The sequence below is a fragment of the Leptidea sinapis genome, chromosome Z (genome assembly GCF_905404315.1).
Source record: "Leptidea sinapis chromosome Z, ilLepSina1.1, whole genome shotgun sequence".
In the NCBI taxonomy this organism is placed as follows: Eukaryota; Metazoa; Arthropoda; class Insecta; order Lepidoptera; family Pieridae; genus Leptidea; species Leptidea sinapis.
This window is the reverse complement of record NC_066312.1, coordinates 29,020,971-29,043,957: the sequence shown is the minus strand read 5'-3', so window position 1 is coordinate 29,043,957 and position 22,987 is coordinate 29,020,971. Positions and strand designations below refer to the sequence as shown.

The 22,987-nt window shown below is 35.1% G+C and overlaps 1 protein-coding gene across 3 annotated transcripts in view; it reads left to right on the top strand.

Annotated features, from left to right (window-relative positions):
• Positions 1-22,987, top strand: part of LOC126979230 (cytohesin-1) — an 84,510-nt gene that overhangs the window by 47,918 nt on the left and 13,605 nt on the right. For all 3 annotated transcript variants that reach the window (XM_050828504.1, XM_050828503.1, XM_050828505.1), the window contains 3 exons: positions 1,576-1,708; positions 13,036-13,234; positions 16,524-16,785. In XM_050828504.1, coding sequence (XP_050684461.1) covers positions 1,576-1,708; positions 13,036-13,234; positions 16,524-16,785 — 594 coding nt within the window. The remainder of the gene's footprint in view (positions 1-1,575; positions 1,709-13,035; positions 13,235-16,523; positions 16,786-22,987) is intronic.

Genomic DNA, 22,987 nt, shown 5'->3' with positions numbered 1-22,987 from the left:
CGACCCAACGCGCCTTTGCAGAGTTCATGTCTTATATGATATGTTGTGATCTTTGCTTTTTGTTTGTTTTATGTGGATGTACGCTTTTTATTAAATTTTACAATTTCACAAACACGCAAGCTTTTAGATATATTATTACGTTTGTTTGCAACATCATTACTTACTACTTTCGGAGCTACTCTTCTTTGTGTGTTAATCTTTTCTTCACGAGCTTCCTCAATCCTTGCTTCATTAGTTATTCCTCAGCAATATACATATTTTGTTATTTAAATTTGCTTTAAGATATCACGTTTTTTTTTATTATTACTTTCTGTCTTTCTTTCCCAATCCCTTGTGTTCTCTCTCCTCTCTTCTCGAAAATCTTTACAAGTGTCCTCAATTCTTGCTTTATATAGTATTTCTCTCAGCAATGATTATATATTATTGATGTTGAACATTAAAAATATAATATCTTACTTTTTTTCTTAACTTTGCTTTTAGATATCTTGTCACGTATATTTGTATCATTATTTCTATCTCTCTTTTTTCTTTCCGCATACTTTGTGTTCGCTCTCCTTTTCTCAAAAATCTTTACGAGTCGCCTGCTTAGTTCTTGCTTCATATAGTTTTTCTCAGCAACGATTAAAACGTTGATGTTGAACATTAAAAATATAATATTTTATTCCGTTATTTAATATTGATTTTAGATATCTTATCACGTTTGCTTGTATCATTTTTAATTTCTCGTTCCATCCTTTGTTCTCTCTCCGTCTCCTCTTTTTGAAAATCGTGCTTACTAAATTTTCGCTTCATATAGTTTTTCCCTGTTAATAATTTTTCATAGTTATAATATTGAACATTAAAAATATGCTGAAATTAATAATATTATGTTTCTAATTTCTAGTAAACACAAAATAGTTAAATTGTGTTACATCTATTATGCTCAGTTCAGATCACATTGTTCAGCCTATTGAATATTGTATTCCCCGCAGTGGATATATCTCATTGTCCCTGATGTTCAACTAAAAAGTGACTGTCCTAGTTCTTTACAATTTTAACCCATAATAAAGACTGTCAAGTTTCTCTGTAATCTCTATTTTTTCTGGATATTAATTATTCTGAACAGATTCTGAGATTATGTATTATTGTATTGTGTAAAGTACACAAAATATTTCATCGATGATATGATTTGATATTTTAAGGAAATGTTTTAAGAAAGTTATTAAAAAAATATATCGATAGCATTTATTTACATCTTTGACTGAAATGGAGAGTGGAAACCAGTATTATTTGGATCCGGTTGTTTTTATGCTTTGTGGCCGTAACACCTTATAAAAAATATTTCACTGGATAAACCTTATAAACAATTAATTATGCCATTCACAATTCGAAAGTAAGTGCTGCAGCTCACAGTTTCTTGCAAGTTGCAACTTCACAGAAATGCCGTGAACATTCCGAGCCTAAGAGTATGGTTCTTTTTTTAAGGAAGCAACGTCGTGCCGACCATAATTTGCTCTCGAAGTAGTTTGTATAATTATTCCTCAAGAACCAGTCTATGATTTAATAGTAGATGTTAACGTTCTTATTTTGTTACAGCAACTTAAAGATGAACTCGGCGAAGTGGTGGCTGAGTTGGAAGCTCTCGATGGTCAGGAGGAGTGCAAGCAGAACAGTAAAACCAAACAGATGAGCATAGGAAGAAAGAAATTTAATATGGACCCCAAGAAAGGTGAGGACGATTACAATCTTGAATATGAAATGGACGCGCGCCTATTTAACATATTGGCTTTAATTGAATTTTCACGCGTATCTTTAACAAGTATAGATAAGTGGCAGATAAGAACATGTAGGTTACCATTTGGTTTGTTAATGTAAATAATGTATAACTATGGCGGTTAGGAGTCATCGAAAATATTTGTGACTGGCATAATTATAGTGTTGACAAATAATCAATAAGGAATTGGACGCATTCTACTTGAAGTATTATTTTACGTGTTTGCACATTATTATTATTTTGGCATTTTCTACATTTTGGAGTATATTTGCAAATGTGAGAATTTGTAAACGCTTTATACCTTCTTGTTTTTGGGCTAAGAGGCCGTGACATTTTATCAAAACCTTGTGACTAAGTTATTGACACGAATCAGAGGTAAATATATTTACAGATTTGGAAATTTTGAAAACGGTTGCCGAACTGTTCTTGACACAGTCAGATGGGGAAAAGGAGCTAGTTCACTAGTACGAAGTATAAGAGAGTTTGCATGAAAGGGTTGATGTCAGGACCGTGACAGATAGAGGTCTGTCATCTCTGCCTGCCGCGGTGTCATGATGGCTTAAAAATGTAAAAAGCCTAGGACGGGTCTTTTTACGAGTATAGAAAAAAAATATTATTATTATTACCAGTGGGAGGCTCCTTTGCACAGGATGCCGGCTAGATTATGGGTACCACAACGGCGCCTATTTCTGCCGTGAAGCAATAATGTGTAAGCATTACTGTGTTTCAGTCTGAAGGGCGCCGTAGCTAGTGAAATTACTGGGCAAAGGAGACTTAACAACTTATGTCTCAAGGTGACGAGCACAGTTGTAGTGCCGCTCAGAATTTTTGGGTCTTTCAAGAATCCTGAGCGGCACTGCATTGTATTGGGCAGGGCGTATCAATTACCATCAGCTGAACGTCCGGCTCGTCTCGTCCCTTATTTTCATTAAAAAAATTATGTATACATAATATAATAATTTTATTTGACAAATGCAATACTTATTTGGATAAAAATTCATTTTGATTCGATCGACATCGTACAGTAGGCGTTAAATACGTGTCTTGCCGAGAATTAAATGTTGAAATTAAACTTTTATTTCCCGTGCTTGTCATGGGTGCTTAGATTTATGAAACCTGTTGCGTCACTTTTCTCTCAATTTTATTTTTTAAAGATAGAATGAATATAGCTAGCTATATTTTCTATAAATTTCTTTTTATATTTACATCTATATATTTTTTTATTATAACTTTCGAGTAATATATAAGATTTTAGCATGCGACGTCACAAATATTTTATCCCCCCTCTTCGTGGTCACACATGGTCACATATTTTGGTTAGTTCTCCCACCTTCTTCCTTATAGAGTGACTCAATTTATGGATGGTTTAAGATGATAAAATTCTTGTAAGATTTAAATCAGCAATTATATATCTACATGCCTGTTTGAAGATTATCTAGACCTATATATACCACCTTGCATTTGTAGGAATACATAATATTTAGAATGTCTCCCCTTCTTGCTATTCATCTAATTCAAATATTCACATTCGCATTATAAAACTTTCATTAATCGTCTCCTGTCACCCTCTCTCGAAGTTCCAACATTTGTTGAAATGTATTTTATATTACATAATATCTACGTCCGTGATAACAAAGACTATTTTTAAGTAAACCTTCTTGTAATAAATCTCGATTGTTATTTTTTTTAAATTTCGAATGAATTCTGAATAATCCGCAGACGGATACGATCGCAGCGCAAACACTCCTTCCTTTAACTAGAAATGCATTTGTAGTTACTAGCTTTACAAGTTTACTAGCAGGTTTGTTGGTCATAAAAAATGGAACTCTCGCATTATAATGGACACTCGTCGAGAATTAACGTTGCGTTACGGTCGATACACTTAAAGCCAGTCTCTAACTCTGTATAATATATGGAATATTAGATTAAATTATTAATATTCAGTGTTCTAATTCTTGTTACATTTGTGTTAGCTGCAATACGCCGTTATATAACACGAATTAACTCGCAATTATAAATTTCGGAACGCTGGTAGTGAAACTAAGATACGCACATCCCCTTCCTCTCTTACTCACGCGTTTGTGGCATTATAGAGTTTAATTTATTTAAATTACGACTATGATACTAACATTATACTGAATACTGGGACATAAACAGAGTTACACTTCGATGGGTTCCAGGACATGCAGGGATCGAAGGCAATGAATGCACTGACGAACTTGCAAGAATGGGCACTTAAAGCACTACATTTGGCCCTGAACCATTCTGGGGTGTCCCAGGGAGTCTTGTTAAAAGATCCCTTGATACATCATGTTCATGCACAAGAGTGTAATAAACTATGAAGCAACACTCCGGGTTTAACCCTAGCTAAAAACTTAATCAAAGCCTGCAACAAAAAGGCTGTGCATAAGGCATTAGGGTTAAGTAGAGAAAAGTTAAGCATTCTAACTAGGACACTAAAGGGGCACTGCAGATTAAACAAACACTTCTCAATAATAGGCCTCAGAGATGCAGGTAACCTGACATGAGATACGTCAGCTCACTGCGAAAAATGTAATAAGATTCATGAAACAATCAATAATAGTCATAACCATAATGTTAACACCAGGAACAGACATAAGCTTATAATGCCTACTACTCGGCTAAGTCGAGTTAGTAAATCTTGTATGCTTTTTCAACAAGATCCCAGAAAATGATCACAACAAAAGTATTACGTTATTCAAAAGAATTGTTAATTAATAGTTTGTGCGGTAAAGGTTACTATATCATAAATGACTTTCTTAATCATACCACAGATTGGGAATGGAGCGATCGCCCTGAGGCTATTAAATAATAACTTTAATCGTACAATATTACTTTGTAAACATATTTTTTTGATGAAATAAAAAAGCCCGCTGAGTTTGTTGCGCCCATTCTTCTCAGGTCTGAGGCATTCGTTTTGGAATGATAAGCTATTGACTTTCAATATGTGATGTCACATCCTATTATTAATAAAAATATTTGAATTTGAAAATATATATTATTGGTCACAACGAAAGAGGGCTGCACTTGACTGTACTAAAGCCGCTTCACAAACCATGATACTAATATTATGTAATATATTAATCTTATGTTTTTCGTGTAAGGTATTAAGTGCTACAATGGAAGCGTTTTACGTGATGCAGATGTTTCGTTCCCACGTCCTGGTTTTCGGCCGTGATGTGACTGCGATGTGTTGACACACGCGGGAAAATTCATTTGTTTTTGCATTTTAAATGAAACTACACCTTATGAGACACAATACTTTAGAAATCTAGTACGTTTGCGTTTCCGGCTATTTTCCAATTTGTAATTGTTTGAATTCATGCTGCGAAGCGTATTCAGACTGTTTTATTGTCATCATATTGTCTAGGCAATAAATGATTTATTGAAAATAATCGGCCCATTTGACTTCGCTTATGTATATTGAATTAACGTGGTAAACTAACCATAAAATCTAGGCTAAATAATTGCATGAAACATTTGCCAAACTCTATTTGCTAATGAAATTAGCTTTTGTCCGTCGAAATAGGTCCAGCCTTTTCGGAGATCAGCTAGATTTTTATGTGTTGTTGTAATCTGTCTGATATTATTTTGTTTAACAATCGTCGTAGAAAACTATTTCGTTTTGGTTATCTAATTAAATATAAATAGTATTTGAAATATTAATTGAGAGCAAGTTTAGGAAAATTTATTGAAGTTTCGTGCCAGATTTTGGCGAGACAACACGTCCTGAGGATGCCTCGTGTAGAGGCGAAACACGTGTCGAATTTTTTAAAAACAAATATTGGCGGAATTAACACTAAAGAAAACTTAAATCATTTGTATATTAGAGCAAGTTTTATATTTACATAATTTTTAATGCTTCAACTGAAAAACAAGTGAAACATGTCCTGACAGTCATTATCTGGTAGAACAGAATATTTTCCAATATCTATTCGTTTTTTTCGTCGAATGTGTTAAATTTTCGTAAACGTTTGAATTTAAGTTTAGATTGTTGCTTTTATGGCATGGCCAAGTAGATATGAAGACAGGCGTGAAAGACAGGAATTGAATTAGTAATTTAGATCCCTATGCTATCCGAATATTATGATTGGTAATTAAATTATTTATAATACTACTACTTAAGTTATCCTTAGCTAAATTAGTTCAAAGTGCATGGCAGTGTTTGCTTAAGAATGATTAACTTAACTTATTATTGTTTGATAAAACCTTTATTATAATGTACAAATCGCTAGTGAACCCAATAAATAAATAAATAGTTTGGTTAGTTGATAACAGGTGTTGATAGCTCAACAACTATGAGCCAACTGTTGACGATGTTATCATTTAAGACACGATCGCTGTACAAATCTAGGTCGATTGTAGTTTCCGGCTGTTTGATATTGCCAATAGTTTGCATTAAAGTTGCAGAAAACTTTTATAATATCGTGAAACGATGAAGTACTGGAAACGTTGACATTCAGATACCTTCGTCAAACGCTCGTTGAATTTGAAGCTATGTGTAAGATTGGCATAAATAGGTGGCCGAAAAAGAGCAATTATTGCGGCCCCAGTAAGGGTATTGGAGTACTACAGGGGTAGTACAAGTGCGGGATACGTCAAGTGTAAACTATATAAGCGTAACATATTTACAATTTGTGTTAAAATTCAAATAAGTAATCAAGTTTCATTCAGTATTTGTACAATATGTACTTGTCTACCAAGATACTTGATCTGTTTAGTAGAATATGCTATAGAACGTTGCGCAAAGATCTTATTTGGGTATTTTGTTCATGAGATTATTTCTTTATATCATGTTTCGGCAGTTGTAATACTATATTGATTAATTTACTTATTGTGAAGTTAAAGATAACTCAAGACTTTCAAGAAGAAGAAATAATAATAGAAAAATGTTTTACAGCTTTTAAGTTTATGTTTTAACCTTTGTGGGGCCTTTCCGTGAAACCCGATTGATCGCGTGTGGACTGCGGTGTATTTTACCGACCCATTCTTACAAGTTTTAGTTAAAAATAAATTTGCAATTTTTAAAATGATAATAAAAGTCATGAATTATGAAGGAAAGTCATTGCTTAAACTTACATAAAAAAAATTAAACAGCGAATTGCTCATTCCGATAGTACCTACCTACTCTGGGGCTTAAACTTAACATATAAAGGCGTATTATATTTAAGAATTTAACAAAATAGTTTTAATTTACCTTCAAATATATGTTATAGTATCAACCATCATAATATTTATAATAAGTAAGATGCTTCATCGTACCATGATTGCTGTGTAATGGCGTATTCAAATTTTTTCATTATTTTTTTCCCTCTTTTCCCTCTTTGGCGGGTTTCACAATTCTTTGTTGATTTCAGCAAAGTCATCAGCTAATCGTTTCATAAGCGAGCCCCGCCTTTAGCAGATCTTCGCGTAACATTCATTCATTTTACTCCTATATTAAAATTAAAAAAATCTTACAAGGTAAGTACTATATAAATCTGTGGATTTTATTTGAGAATTTTATTATTTGAAGTTTTATTTCTGACTTCATACTAATCGTTTGTATCAAATTTGAATCTTGTTCAATGTCTTTGGTCGCAGCAGTCAGTGATATACTCCTACCTATAACACTAAAACTGACTATTAATAACACACTATTAGGGCTTGTTAAAGATATCGCCCAAATTGTTAACAATTAATAATGCGAGCCTCTTTATATACCGGTAAAGTTTATTCTAGAATGATGTCGAACAGTGCAGTAACAATAAAAACATGTTTTTGTAAACAACTCGAGTCGAAGTTCCTTTAGGCCGGTAAGCAGCTATTGAATTTTCGCGAACATTCCACGTAATAAGATGTCACTTAAGTTTGTTAGTGTTAATGTGTTTCACCAATAAAATTTACTGTAGTCTTTGTTTTAGATATGAAATTTATTTGCCTCATAAACTATGAAAGCACTCAATTAATATCGTCGTCCACTCTTCAACTAAAAATATTTATAAACACAGCGTTAAAACTACGCGGCTGTGCTTACCATTCACTCGCCAACGGCTCATTAATCACACTTAATAGCGGGCAAGACTAATAAAATCACACCGTACCAAGAATCTGCACAGTAGCGTCGTTTTATGTCAAATGGCCGCCTTGATAAGGGGCTTCTCTCACTGTCTAGCTCCTCGTATTGCAAACGACATATTTTTTGTCCCACTAATTTGTCACCGCTATCAACCATTTCTTACGCTTTTTCTATAATAAAGGTTTACGAGCACTGTAGTAAATTGTTGCTCGCATATGGTAAATTAGTTTTGCTGAAATGAGCATGATAAATATAACAAAAACTATTTGTTGTTTTATTTTTGTTTTCATGTTTATATATATAGATTACGTCGTATAAAAACATAGTCACAATATGGACCATGCCACAAATTACACCATAGTAAGGTTCGACTGCTGTATGTATACATTACTGCATCTACTATAAGTTGTTTAAAAATAGTCTATTGTCAAGAAGCAGCAATGTAAAACATTTATCCAGATTCGGACAGTGACAGTTGACACACGACTAAGGAGAAAAGTGTGCTTACATTGTCTTTAAGAATACTTTTGTTGTTCCGCTATCAGACTACGAATGATATGTCCTTATATGTATACTAGTGGACCTAACAGACGTTGTTCTGTCGGAAATTTCGGACACACGTCTTTAATTTAAAAAATCGGTCCAGCTGTTAGAAGGAGTCCTCTAAAATACACTATATGGACGGAATTGAGAATCTAAACCAATCTCAAATTCACTGAAACACACAAACAAATCATCAAAATCGGTCCAGCCGTTTAGGAGGTAGTTCAAATGTGAATCAAAATCATTCTCAAATCCACCTGAAGACACACAGAAAGTTTCATCAAAATTGGTCCAGCCGTCTAGGAGGAGTTCAGTGACATACACACGCACACAAGAAACATATATTAAGATAACATCATTGAGGGACGTCTATAAAGTATATTTTGAAACATTGGATCACGGATCACGAATTACGATATAGATAATACATTGCTATGCAGACGACAGCACTGGTGATACCGTATACACGGGCCATGCAGGTCTCTCTGGGGAAATCGTCGACCAGTGCCGGGAGAAACTTGTGTCTTGTATCAAGTCCTCTCTTGAGAAGATTGCGGAAAGGGGTAAATTGAACCTTGTCCAATTGAACTGCACAAAGATTCAAGATGGCGAATTTACCACTTAAAAAAAACACCACGTTGTATATTAACCGCTCTTCGACAACACTTTCAATAATGCTTCGCCTAGTGCCGGAATACTCGGTCTCGAAATCTCGAGCGGTTTTGCCCATTCCGCGGTCAAAGTGAATATGAATGTACAAATGTATTTATTTTAACAAAGCCTTTTTTTATGTAGTAATTGTAATATTAATTCGATAAAGAAACTAAGAGGTTAAGGTCATTTGATGTAAGGTGATTCTCCGCCGTCCACCAGAGAAGGAAAATAGTTAGCGGCTTGTAAAAAAGTATTACGCGGTATTTAATTAAGTATTCCTTGCTATATCTAACGTAGGAATACATCGGAAGGTAGTTTTTTATTAACCTGGTTGACTCAGAATAGATAAAAGTAATTTGAATACTAAAACCCAACCGTATTAAGTATAGGTATAGGTATATTAACCGTAGTACATATATTATTATACATTCATACATACAGTTGTGTAAAATCTGTTAAGGCCGCCATATTTATTTTATTAATCTGAACGAGCATACAATCAGACGCTTCTAACGATTCCTCATGTGTTAAATTATCAGACGTCCGTTAAAAGTTATCAGTTTAGATAATTTGAGTTGCTCAATATAGAGGTAAACGGTTAACCTCTATTTTTTCTACGTTTTCACATTTATCACAGTCTATCTAGATGTATAGATTATCTTAGTATATTAGTTATCATACTAATCGGTCAAAATTTAAACACTCAATTTTGCTACGCCGGAGGCGGGTTAAAAGTACTATTTTATGTATCGTAGACACCAAGTCAAATTCGTAAGTTCAGCGGTACACATAAATGGCATGAAGTTAAAAAGGTGATTGTAGACGATAAAACTAATAAAGTGCCAATCGACACAATACTTCGATTAAATCTAACTTTCGACGATGTTATAGGCTATTACTTCGAACTCTTGATTTCACTTGCCAAATTAACAATATTTAAATATTTTATGAGAAAGTATTGCACTTTAGATAGTCAATATTTTAATCTATACGAGACCCACTGTATGGTCACTTCAATCCGTGTTATCCTATTAATATTATAAATGTGAAAGTTTGTATGTCTGGATGTATGTTTGTACGTCTTTAACGCAACGACTACTGAATAGATTTGGATGAAACTTTACAATAATATAGCTTACACACCAGAATAACATATAGGCTATTATTTATAAAACTATCGCGTGAATTATACTTTATATGGCAAAACAACGTTTGCCGGGTCAGCTAGTACATAATAATTTTGTGTTTCTAATAGCCACCTTCGGTCTGGTTAAAAGTAAAATCTGTAACATCAAAAAAAATATGAGAAAAACATACAAGAAACTCAATGGGTATTCTTTTTTATTGCTAAGTATTTGTACACTTTTATTTACACACTAGAACTTGTAAACGTAAAGGCAATTCCTTTTTCAACTCATGATTTCTCTTGCCCAATGAACCGTACTAGTAGTGGATATATTTTATCAAGCAGTATTGGATTTCTGAGAGTTGGAGTAAAAGTGTGGGGGGTGACGTCAGAGGGGCCAATAAAGCTTAACGCTCTCTGACGTAGAAGGGAGGCTGTATTGCAGACGCTCTAATTAAACGAGTATTCAGCGATCGGTATTCAGGTCATAATCTATATAAATAGGTGATGCGGCAATTTATAGTTTACATGGACAAGAACGCAGAAAAATTGTTTGTCTGCAAAGTCGGATTACGGGTTTAAAACATTTATGAAAGAATGCGTACTTTTATGAATTTAATTGAATTATATCACTGAATTATTACTATTTTGTAGATATAATGCAAAGGAGTAAATTGTAAAACACCTTTTTTTTTCGATGAATTAACATTTATTTGCACTCGTTACTTCAAAAAAATTTTTACTTAAATTTAACCGCACCTTAGGCCGGTCGTGCCTCTCTATCGCTCGTTTCACTCTCTCGCTTGCACGCTCGGCTCAGGCATAACGTGACACTTTTTCGTGCGTGCTGCCGGCGTTCATTCATTTATAAGACGTTATCATGTCAAAAACATTGATATGTGTATTACTAAATAATAAATTGAATATATAATAATTGTTTACTTCCTTTTCAATAATGAAAAGCAAGAGTTAGGGTGGCAAATAAAAGGTGTTTTATATATTTTAATACTGAACTATTACAGAGGGCACTCAAATATAAATATACTCAAAATAGGATGTGACTCCACTTATTGAACCTTAATAAAACTACCACTCATTCGAAAATTTATATTATTTATTCATGCCTGAGACCTGAAAAGAACAGGCGCACGAAATTTAGCGAACCTTTCCGTTTTTTTTTCATATAATTTAGCAGCCTGAGGTCGGTCGCTCCATTCTCAATCTGTCTTTTAACAATTCTTCTGAATTTCGTTATAGGTACATTTGTTTTGAACATTTTCTGGGAACATGTTGTAAAGGCATAATATATCGCCCCACAAAAGACTAACTTACTCGACTTAACCGAGCAGTAGGCATAATAAGTTCATTAGACCACTAGATATCCATTTTTAACGTTTTTATCTAATAATGTTTTTTGAAAATGAACGGTATAAAGTTGTATTAGTAATTCAGAAGTAAGTGAATATAACCTATTTTGTAGATTTCATCTGTTGTGTAGGAAACAAAATATAATGTTTGTGTTTAAAGTTCTCATTCCCCTGTAGGCCACGTTATTATTACATTCCAAATCCATTTCATTTTACTAAAAAGCCTACGCTTTTCCTGAGCGCTGCCTTTTATGAGTTACATTACTTAAATGTATTACATTTTTGTATCATCATTTTAAATCTCTTTATACTGGCGATGTTTTGTACAAGCCGTCAGTTGAAATAACTTGGCATATCCTACTGGATTTTAATTCAAACAATAGTAATAATGCCTTTTTTTTCAACTGACATTGTGCATCGTTACCAACCTTCAAAACATCGAATATGAATATATTATGAATTCAAAAACCGTAAACGAATTATTGGTACGTGGCGGGCGAGGATCGAACCGGGCTTAGGCGATAGACAATGGCTCCACCTAATGCGCCATCGACGCTTAAACCTTTTGAGGAAAATATCAATGATTTGAGATCTTTTTATTTAATTTGATGTACACACATAAAAACAACAATAAATTTATTGTACGCAAAGTTCTGCTTCGTCACTTGAATATTTCTCGGTTTACGATGTTGTAATACAAATTTTCTTGATTAATTATTGTACTTAAAATGAGTCTTTAGTGCGTAATTACTTTTTGCGCCGTTATAGCTCCAATTAATGTCCCGAATAAAACTAAAGGAGTGTTGCAGGAAGTATTGTAACTTCGTTTCCCTCTTTAATTATTACTGCTCATAATTATAACATCCTGTATATTAATTATAAATAAATACTTAATATAAATAATTAGTTAGTTGGACAGACAACTTGGCGCTCAGGGCTCACGGTAATTTGTTTATTGTGTTTGTGAACCTAACAGAATGAACCAAACATTAAGTTTAATTGTATCGGGACTTGTCGCATCACATCAGTGAAAACTGCATTCAAATCGGTTAAGACTCAATGACAGATGGTAAAATTTCCCTAAAGCGAGGTTAATATTAAGAGATCTGTGCGTATCTTTTTAGGTTTTTGCGTAAAATACATTCTGATTATTATTCATTTAACCTTACGTTACGTGAACTGTGCAGGCTCACATTTTCAGGGGGACTGAGGTACTATGTTTGAAAAATTTAAGTTTTACGCAAAAGTAATGTAAAAATACAGCTACAAATGCACGCGTGCATTTTAAATTTAAGGAAAAAAAAACGCGTTTAAACCTTTAAAAACTATTTTATTTAAATAAATAAAGATACATTCGCTGAAGAATGATATTTCGTAAACCTTTCGTATGTCGGTGCATTTCATGGTTTATTCTTTTTATGATATAATTAGTGATCACAGGAAAATTGTAACGGTACCAACCGGTTTCCACTTGCATCAACCGAATGAGATATATTATCCCGGATATTTTCAGGCATCGAGTACCTGTACGAGAACGGGTTACTGCAGCGGACGGCGGAGGACGTGGCGCAGTTCTTGCACAAAGGCGAGGGGCTTAGCAAGACCGCGATCGGCGATTACCTCGGAGAACGCTCGGACTTCAACGAGGCGGTGCTCAAGGCGTTTGTAGAGCTACACGACTTCACGGACCTAATACTAGTGCAGGCTTTGAGGTAATACTATAACTTTAAACGTACCATCGACAAAATTGTTTCATGACCAGCTTTACCGATAATTCTTTGTTTCACAGTCAAAAACAAATAGCTTAATGAAGACAGCTAGCGTCGCAAATATGTCTTCTCTCTCATGTGCCGTTTGGTGTCGATACATTTGGCCCGTGGGACCCAGAGGCGCGGAGAATGTACAAAATGAATCTTCTCAATAGGGCTACTGGAAACCCAAGTGCTGGCAGCTATTTCGGTCAACGGATCAGCCTAGCTATCCAACAGCTATGCTGCCAGTATTCTTGGTACGCTTCCCCGTAGTGATAGTTTTAATTTTATGTAATCCTAGTATTGTAAATATATTTATAAGATTTGTTTGATACTACTACTTAAAATAAATATTTAATTCTTCAACATATAACTACGCCTAATTCAATTATTAAAAAACATATGACGGACGACATTGTCTTTTAATTTTATGGCAATAAGGGACGAGCCTCCAACTGGTAAAACATTGCCTGTTTATAATATTGCCATCGGTAACGAAATCCTTATACATATTACTTTGATCCTGAAAGAAAAAGCTATTCCAGACATTCCTTTCCTTTGCCTACGAAAGTTAAGAAATATCGAAGTTTAAGCCAAATCGAGACGGTCTCTTTATTCTGGCAAATTCACATTCCAATGCGAAGCAAATCCATTGCTCGCTAGGTTGCCAATCCCACAGCTCTACTAACGGAAACGTCATATTTATGATAAGTTTGCACATATCTAAGTAATTGTTAGTTATACTTCCTCATAATTTATTGGTTCGCAGAAATGTCGTGCCACCAGTCCCTAGTGTGTTTAATAAACACGAACTGTGAAATATACAACGAACTATAAGTACCAGCCATCCGCTAAATCTTGATTGTTAGTGTATACGTTACCGTCATGTAGAATGGGTTGGTAATTTAAACGCACATCTGTGTTTTAAAGTTTCCACTTATTATTAAAATATACATTTATTATCAAAAATTAAAAGACAATTAGGGCATAGTGTCCCCTTACAATTCACAATAAGTAATGCCTACTCGAACTTAGCGCTCTGGCTTAGAGTTTCTTGCGCCGCTTCGCCGCGGTAGTAGTATATTAGAAATGACATCGAAAATTCTAAAGGAATCAAATTTGACAAAATAAATGCATTTTATGCCTTTTTATATAGGACACGAGCGTCTACCGTGATGATGATACCAACTGTTAGCTGGCACTGCTGTAGTATCAACGTACCTGAAGCAATGAAAGGACCTGAATATTATACCCTATTAGTTATTTCTAATCAGTTATAATTAATTTATAATCAGTAATGAGTTAATTTAATAATTGTTATTTTTTATTGATATCTCAAAGCAACTCATGATGTTGGTAGCGCTTGTTAACACATCAAGCTGACAGTCGTCATTACGTCATCATTAGTACCGTTAGTGTGAGCGAGTGCACGATATCGGTGATACCGTTTTCTCTGCGAATGTTGAGCGTTGACGACTAGTTCCTAGTACGGCTTCTAATCCCGCGGCCTGAATTAAATCTCGGTATTTGTGGGATTACGAATTTTCATTCCCGCGGGATATCGATATTTGCGGAATCCCGCATATTTTCAATATGCACATTTAAGGCAAATAAAACAATGAATTAATCAACCGCACATTTATTTACGTACATATTACTATTAAAATGAGATCAATCAAATTAAACTGTTTTTTTTTTTACAAAAAATAAACAATAACAAATTCTCTATAAAAACAAAACAAAACAAATCGTTTTCAAAAAATACACGAAGATAATTAAAATTAACAAAAAAAAACATTCCTGATAAATCATTACTTAATTATTAAGATTGTCAGCTTCTAATTTTAACTGAAAATATTGCCGAAGGAAAAAACATGCCCAAACTATCGTGTGCTAAACTACTGCTACTATTTTTCAGTCCCGCAAATCCCGCGGATCCCGCGCCCGTAATCCCGCGTCCCGCGGGATTGGAAAATGGCGCGGGATCCCGCAATACCGAGATCTCGGAATTGGAAGCCCTAGTTCCTAGTTTACAGTTCATTAATTTTTTCATTAAAATACGCGGAATTGCATAATTCTGATGTTCTATACTACATTCTTGTTTTTATTGCATCACTTTGCATAATATATTGTAGTTGAAATGATTTGTAAAATGATGAAGCTGTGAATGTTGATTTAAAAGTGTGGTAGTGAGTTTCTTGCCACTTATTCTCATCAAAGCTCGTGCTTCTTTTCCGAAGTGGCGGTAAATGTAAAAAGAAAAGAAAACTTGATGTTCATTCGTGTCATTTTCATGTAGGTCAATACATTAATAGAGTGATTTTGATTTGAGTTGATTTAAGAAAATAAACTAGCAATAATGTATATTATACTAAGTAATGTTTAAATACGTGTTTTCATCAAATGTGAAATTACTTTTTAAATGTCTGTTAGCTCATATGATTCCTTGCCATTTTTATTTACTTTAGCACTGACTGAGCTGTAACGCATTATCTGCATTGACAAGCCTTTTCAATTGGAAACGGTGCGTCAGTTCGTTCCGCCATCGGAATTATATTGTAATTTGGTACAAATGGAATATTTTAAAATGTTGTCAGCATAAAATTTTATTTACCTCTATATTATTCAAAATACCACAAGAGACGATTTTTTTCCGTCATTCTGCTATACATGGCAGACTTGTTATATATTTTATGCACTTACTTACACAACTACATTTTCATTAAATCTAAATATATATACGTATAAGAGATTTCCACCTATATATTGACTCATCACGAAAACATAGAAACTTGAAATTTGGTAGCAATATTCCCTTCGTCGAGTAGAGGTCAGCTTAGAATGGAGTTTACGAATTTCCACCTGAAAGAGTTTTTTTTTATCATGAACAGAACAATGTGTGCCGGGTCAGCTAGTTATTTATAAATCTAACACAAATTGAGATCTTGTAGGTTTTGAACACATAGGTAACTTTTTCTGCCGTGAAGCAGTAATGTAAGCATTATTCTGTTTCAGTTTGAAGGGCGCCGTAGCTAGTGAAATTACTGGGCAAATGTGACGTAACATCTCATTTCTCAAAGTGATGAGCGCAATTGTATTGCCACGCATAATTTTTGGGATTATCAAGAATGTGCAGGACGTATCAATAACCATGAGCTGAACGTCCTGTTCGTCTCGTACCTTGTTGACATAAAAAAAATATATTTGTATTTCTGTATATTTTTAATGTGTATGTCTTTTTTTATTTCAGACAGTTCCTATGGAGTTTTCGGTTGCCCGGCGAGGCACAGAAGATAGATCGAATGATGGAGAGCTTCGCGCAGCGCTACTGCCAGCTGAACCCTGACATCTTCACGAACGCGGACACGTGTTACGTGCTCAGCTTCGCGATCATCATGCTGAACACGTCGCTCCACAACCCCAGCGTGAAGGACAAGCCCACGCCGGAACAGTTCGTCGCGATGAACCGCGGCATCAACAACGGCGGAGATCTACCCCAGGAGCTGCTCCTGGTGAGCTCATTTATTATAATATTTATTTATTCCGAAACCCAACAATCGCATCTGGTTGCGCCAGGGAATTTAAAGTGGACTGTATTAATAAAAAGGGCCGTACTCAGGTGAACAGAACAGGAATCATTGGAGTAAAGGGAATAGCCGGTACTCACCTCTTCTGCAAGATCCTGGGTTCTTCTATATTCGCCTGAGTGTGCTGGCGAACCACAATATATATATCGCGGGACACTTAACGAAGAAATCACTACGATCTCACGGCGGCAAATCAATAGGAATTGAGGATTTCCTGGATTTATGCTTCAATGTTGCGGGAGCTCAACCTTCGCGTGCGGTTACTTGACAGTATGTGTGTTACGCCATACGACCATAGATGTCGCGGCTCGCGATTTATTCTTAACTTGTACCGGCTAAGTTGCTAGGATAAAGGTGTTAAGGAAAAGGTTGTGTGTTATTTGGACAATTGGCGTTACCAGCACCCTAAGGGCTATATTTCACTGGGATACAACGGTGGCGCTACAACAAAATGAATAGAGCGTGGTATATTTATTTATTTACTCATGTATAGGAAACAAACAGTATTTCAATAATAAATTTCAGTGGGAGGCTCCTGTGCAGGATGCCGGCTAGTTTATGAGTACCACAACGGCGCCTATTTCTGCCGTGAAGCAGTAATGTGTTAGCATAACTGTGTTTCGGTCTGATGGGCGCCGTAGCTAATGAAATTACTGGGCAAATGAGACTGAACATCTTATGTCTGAATGTGACGAGCGCAGTTGTAGTGCCGCTCGGAATTTTTGGGGTTTTTCAAGAATCCCGAGCAGCTCTGCATTGTAATGGGCAGGGCGTACCAACTACCACCAGCTTAACGTCCTGCTCGCCTCGTCCCTTATTTAAAACAAAATATATAATTCAGTCTCAAAATATTTTTGAGCTATAATATTTTTTGTTATAAACACCGACCATGTTATACATTCATGTTATAGCAACATTTAGCAAAATAATTATCATGTAAAACATACAAGGCCCTAATGGAAATAAGTCACGATTCTGTTGTTCTAGATCCGCGCAATGGCTCTATATTATTGTCACATTTGTGTGCCAATTAATGATAATAGCCATGTGATACTTAGAATATAACTTGCATATTGACTAAGTCCTGTGCTTCCTCTGGTCATAAAAATAATAAGGATGTCCCAGCGCTAAGGGTGTCGTAAGATGCGACTAAGGACATTTACCAGTTGGAGGCTGTACCTTACCTGTGGAAGCATTATTGTGTTACAGTCTGAAGGGTGCCGTAGCTAGTGACATTAGTGGGAAAATGAGTGTTTTTTTTTAGTTTTATTTTTACTTCAAGAAATAGCAAAGGTACACTTATACAGCCAACGCGGGAAATGTGAAAATAATAGAATATGCTTACCAGCATCTTGGTTATATTTAAAAGTTCTTTTCTTAAGTTATACATTGAAATGTCTTGTCTAATGATTTAAACATACATATTATGTATATATTATGTATGTAATATAGTATATAGTACCTACGTATTAACTTATATTTCTATGAACCTATCACACCTATACTAGATTTAGTTGTCTGTGGCACCAAAAATAATGCGCTTTTTTGGGTAACATTAAAGTACGATACACAATGCTTTTTTAGGCCATAGAGTATAGACTTTTTCAAAGGCTCAATAAGTTATGTACTTATATTATATATCGTCGCTGGATAAATGAAAGAAATGCTCATTTAAGAGTGTTTCATACTCAGTGATATTATTGCAAAATAATTGTATTGTATTCATTGTAAAAGGTGTCGTATGCGAAGTAAATCGCGATGTGATGAAATGTATTGTTCCAATTGCTGTTTAAATATTGGTACAGTACAGGACGTTCAACTGGGCGAAGATAAAATTGTTTTTCGTTTGAACGAGCACTTCTTATGCAATATTTAAGAGTTTCTAAATGCACGTGGAAGATTAGTTGGAATAAGTGTTTGTTTGCCAATCTAAGATTGTTTCAGGGGACGAATTCAAAAGGTTTATTTTAGAAATTAGATTCGGTACAAAATTATTACAATTGATTGACAAATGAAAGTCTGTAAAATCTTCCGAACTCTGGTATCGAGCAGTAGAATCAGTCACGGATGTCTATGTGTTAAATCTGCCGAACTCTCTTGAATCGACCATATATAATAGAATCTGTCACGAATATCTATGTGTAAAATCTGCCGAACTCTCTTGAATCGACCATATACGAGGGGAGGTCAAAAAGTTCGCGGAATGACTGGGAAAAAAGATGAAATGATACATTATGTTATTTTTCCTTTTCAATATATTCCCCCTTAACACGAATACATTTTTGGGATCTGGCATATAACTTATTAATACCGTCGAAAAAATAGGTTTTGTCTTGGGCGTCAAAATACGCCGAAATCGCCGACTTGACTTCATCATCGTCTCTAAATTTTTTTCCACGCAGCTCTTTCTTCATCTTTGGGAATAAATAAAAATCGCTAGGGGCCAGGTCTGGACTGTAGGGTGGATGGCGTAGTTGTTCAAAACCGCATCGATGAATGGCAGCCGTCGCAACATGACTCGTGTGAACGGGCGCGTTGTCGTGCAAAAGGAGTACACCTTTTGTCAGTTTTCCTCTTCTTTTTTCTTTAATAGCTTCTTTTAATCGGTCCAATAGGGAAGCGTAGTACTCTCCCGTTATAGAAACACCACGTTCTTTATAATCGATCAAAAGAATACCTTCAGTATCCCAAAAAATAGTCGCCATGATCTTTCCGGCCGATTGCGACACTTTAAATTTTTTTGGGGGTGGTGTGCCTTTTTTGTGCCACTGCATCGACTCCTGCTTTGACTCAGGCTCATAGTGGTGAACCCAAGTTTCATCACCGGTTACAATTCGGGCCATAATTTCTTCCCTAACTTCTCCACAGCGGTCCAAATACTCGCGGGAACAGTTGACGCGCTCACGTTTTTGCAGCGGCGTGAGCATTCTCGGGACCCACCTTGAACACACTTTACTCATGCCAAGATGTTGATGAAGAATATTTAAAATTGTGGTTTCTGATACTCCAACTGATGCTGCAAGTTGTTTCTTCTTCAACCTTCCGTCTTCCAATACAAGTTTTTCAACTTTTTCAATGATTTCCGGCGTAGTGGCCTCAATGGGCCGTCCAGGTCGAGGATCATCTTCAATTGACTCCCTTCCTTGCTTGAAAAGGCCGTGCCATTTGTAAATCATGGTTTTACCAGGAGCAGAGTCTCCGTAAACAGCTAACATCTCTTGCAAAATAGTTTGAGGCGTTTTTCCTTGTTTGGTGAGGAACTTTACGACGGCGCGATGTTCAATTTTCTCCATAGTGGCTAGTTTGTTCCCGATTTACTTGTTCACTCGTTTGTAACTCGAAAGCTAATGACCCAATTAGGCTAGAAATTGGCATATATAGTAATTATGAGTTACTCAAGTAGCGGCTACCTGGAGGAGCGACCTCACCCCCGCCAACCCCGCCATTCCGCGAACTTTTTGACCGCCCCTCGTATAATAGAATCTGTCACGAATATCTATGTGTAAAATCTGCCGAACTCTCTTGAATCGACCATATATAATAGAATCTGTCACGAATATCTATGTGTAAAATCTGCAGAACTCTCTAGAATCGACCATATATAATAGAATCTGTCACGAATATCTATGTGTAAAATCTGCCGCACTCTCTTAAATCGACCATATATAATAGAATCCGTCACGAATGTCTATGTGTAAAATCTGCCGAACTCTTTGGTATCGAGCAGATACAATAAAATCCGTCACGAATGTCTATGTGTAAAATCTGCCGGACTCTGGTATCGAGCAGATATAATAGAATCAGTCACGAATGTCTATGTGTAAAATCTGCCGAACTCTCTTGAATCGACCATATATAATAGAATCTGTCACGAATATCTATGTGTAAAATCTGCCGAACTCTCTTGAATCGACCATATATAATAGAATCCGTCACGAATGTCTATGTGTAAAATCTGCCGAACTCTTTGGTATCGAGCAGATACAATAAAATCCGTCACGAATGTCTATGTGTAAAATCTGCCGGACTCTCTGGTATCGAGCAGATATAATAGAATCAGTCACGAATGTCTATGTATAAAATCTGCCGAAATCTCTTGAATCGACCATATATAATAGAATCTGTCACGAATATATATGTGTAAAATCTGCCGAACTCTCTTGAATCGACCATATATAATAGAATCCGTCACGAATGTCTATGTGTAAAATCTGCCGAACTCTTTGGTATCGAGCAGATACAATAAAATTCGTCACGAATGTCTGTGTGTAAAATCTGCCGGACTCTCTGGTATCGAGCAGATATAATAGAATCAGTCACGAATGTTTATGTGTAAAACCTGCCGGACTCTCTGGTATCGAGCAGATATAATAGAATCAGTCACGAATGTCTATGTGTAAAATCTGGCGAACTCTCTGGTATCGACCAGATATAATTTATAATATTATTTACCAAAATTAAGTGTTGTATGTTTCAGCATTAGAATATATTATGATAAAATTATAAATTAAAACATATAACTAATTTTATCTACTATATTAGTGTTACGTACATGTTATAAATGGCTCTGTTTGTCAAAACCGAGTTCGAGTGTCACAGACTCGCGCTTACGTAAATTATTATTTGTATAAAAACTTAGTTTTATTCCATACCGTCAGGTCGCTGCACTGTTTTTCAAGGAAAGTTGACGAAATCACGTTTTATCGTGTTTTAATAGCGTTTAACGAATTTACATCCTAACTACTAATTGCACATTTTGTGTTACAGGAATGGGCCTTTCGACCCTTTTACATAAAGTTACTCACAAATATAAATAACTACTTAACAATTATTTTATATATAATATACCACTATGCTTTTCATTTACACCGCAATTACGAATCATTCATGTATTATATGGCATCTTTCTAATAATAATTAATAACCTTATAAAAACAATCTTTTAATAAGTAATTCCTTTGTGAATAATCTATGTTTATCAACGAACGCAACTGTCAACTAATTAACCCCGTTTGTTTACCAACTTTCTAACAACTAGCGACTTAAATTATCAACGCGTCATTGATGTCAATATAATGGCCTCTTATCGCGTCAAATATGTGCCGATAATGTCACGCTCAGTATGTGCGACAAGCAAGTAGTCAGCGCGCGGTTTAATACGCTGTGTTCAATAATATAATATACACGGATATTGTTTGAATTGTGTTTGCTGTAGAACTGATAGCCCGGTGCGTGATCAATTTTGATATGTCGGTGTGCGCGTTAGCTAGTGGCAATTAACTCTAGTTTTTACGTATTAATTCACATTTTACATTTGCTTTCTTCGACTTACTCGTGTAAGACATTGAGTATATGACGTTTGAGTATTTTTATTGCATCACTTTACATATTATATTGTAATTGAAATGATTTGTGATACGATGAAGCTGTAAGTTTTGATTTAAAGTAGTGAAAATGAGTTTCTTGCCGCTCATTAAAGCTCAACCTATTCAGTAGATGTGGTAAATGATAAAAGGAAAGAAAACTTTTGAAATTCATAAGTGTCATTTCCTTGACCTATTGTATGAATAAAGTGATTTTGATTTAATTTTTCATTCAATATTCAATATGTAGCTAATGCTAAGCGAAGCTGACTTTTTACGACTTGTCAATCAAAATAGGTTACAGTAACAATAGATTCGCTTACCTTTTCTACATCTCGGTTATAGATTTGCTCTTTATAACACGCTTTGTTCATCTTTACATTAGTTAGTGTAATTCTATAGTTTGAATTGTCTTTGTTATATGTTTGCGTAGTGAAACAGTTGCAAAGTTTAACTATTGCTATTTTAAGATTGGCGTAATGGTCATACATTATTATCTATTTAAATTTTAATTTGGTTGTCTTGTATGATGTACAACCAGAAACCATTAGAAACTTTATATTATAGCATTTTGAATTACCTATAATTAGTTGACTATTTACCTGTGTTTCCATCCTTTCGGAACTCACTTTTAAAAATGGCGCCATTTTGTGCCGTGAAGCAGTAATTATTGTTGCGGTTTTACATTGTATTATTATTGTAATTTTGTTTTGTGACAACTATTTAGTCCAAATAATAGATACTTGTGTAACCAACCACCACAT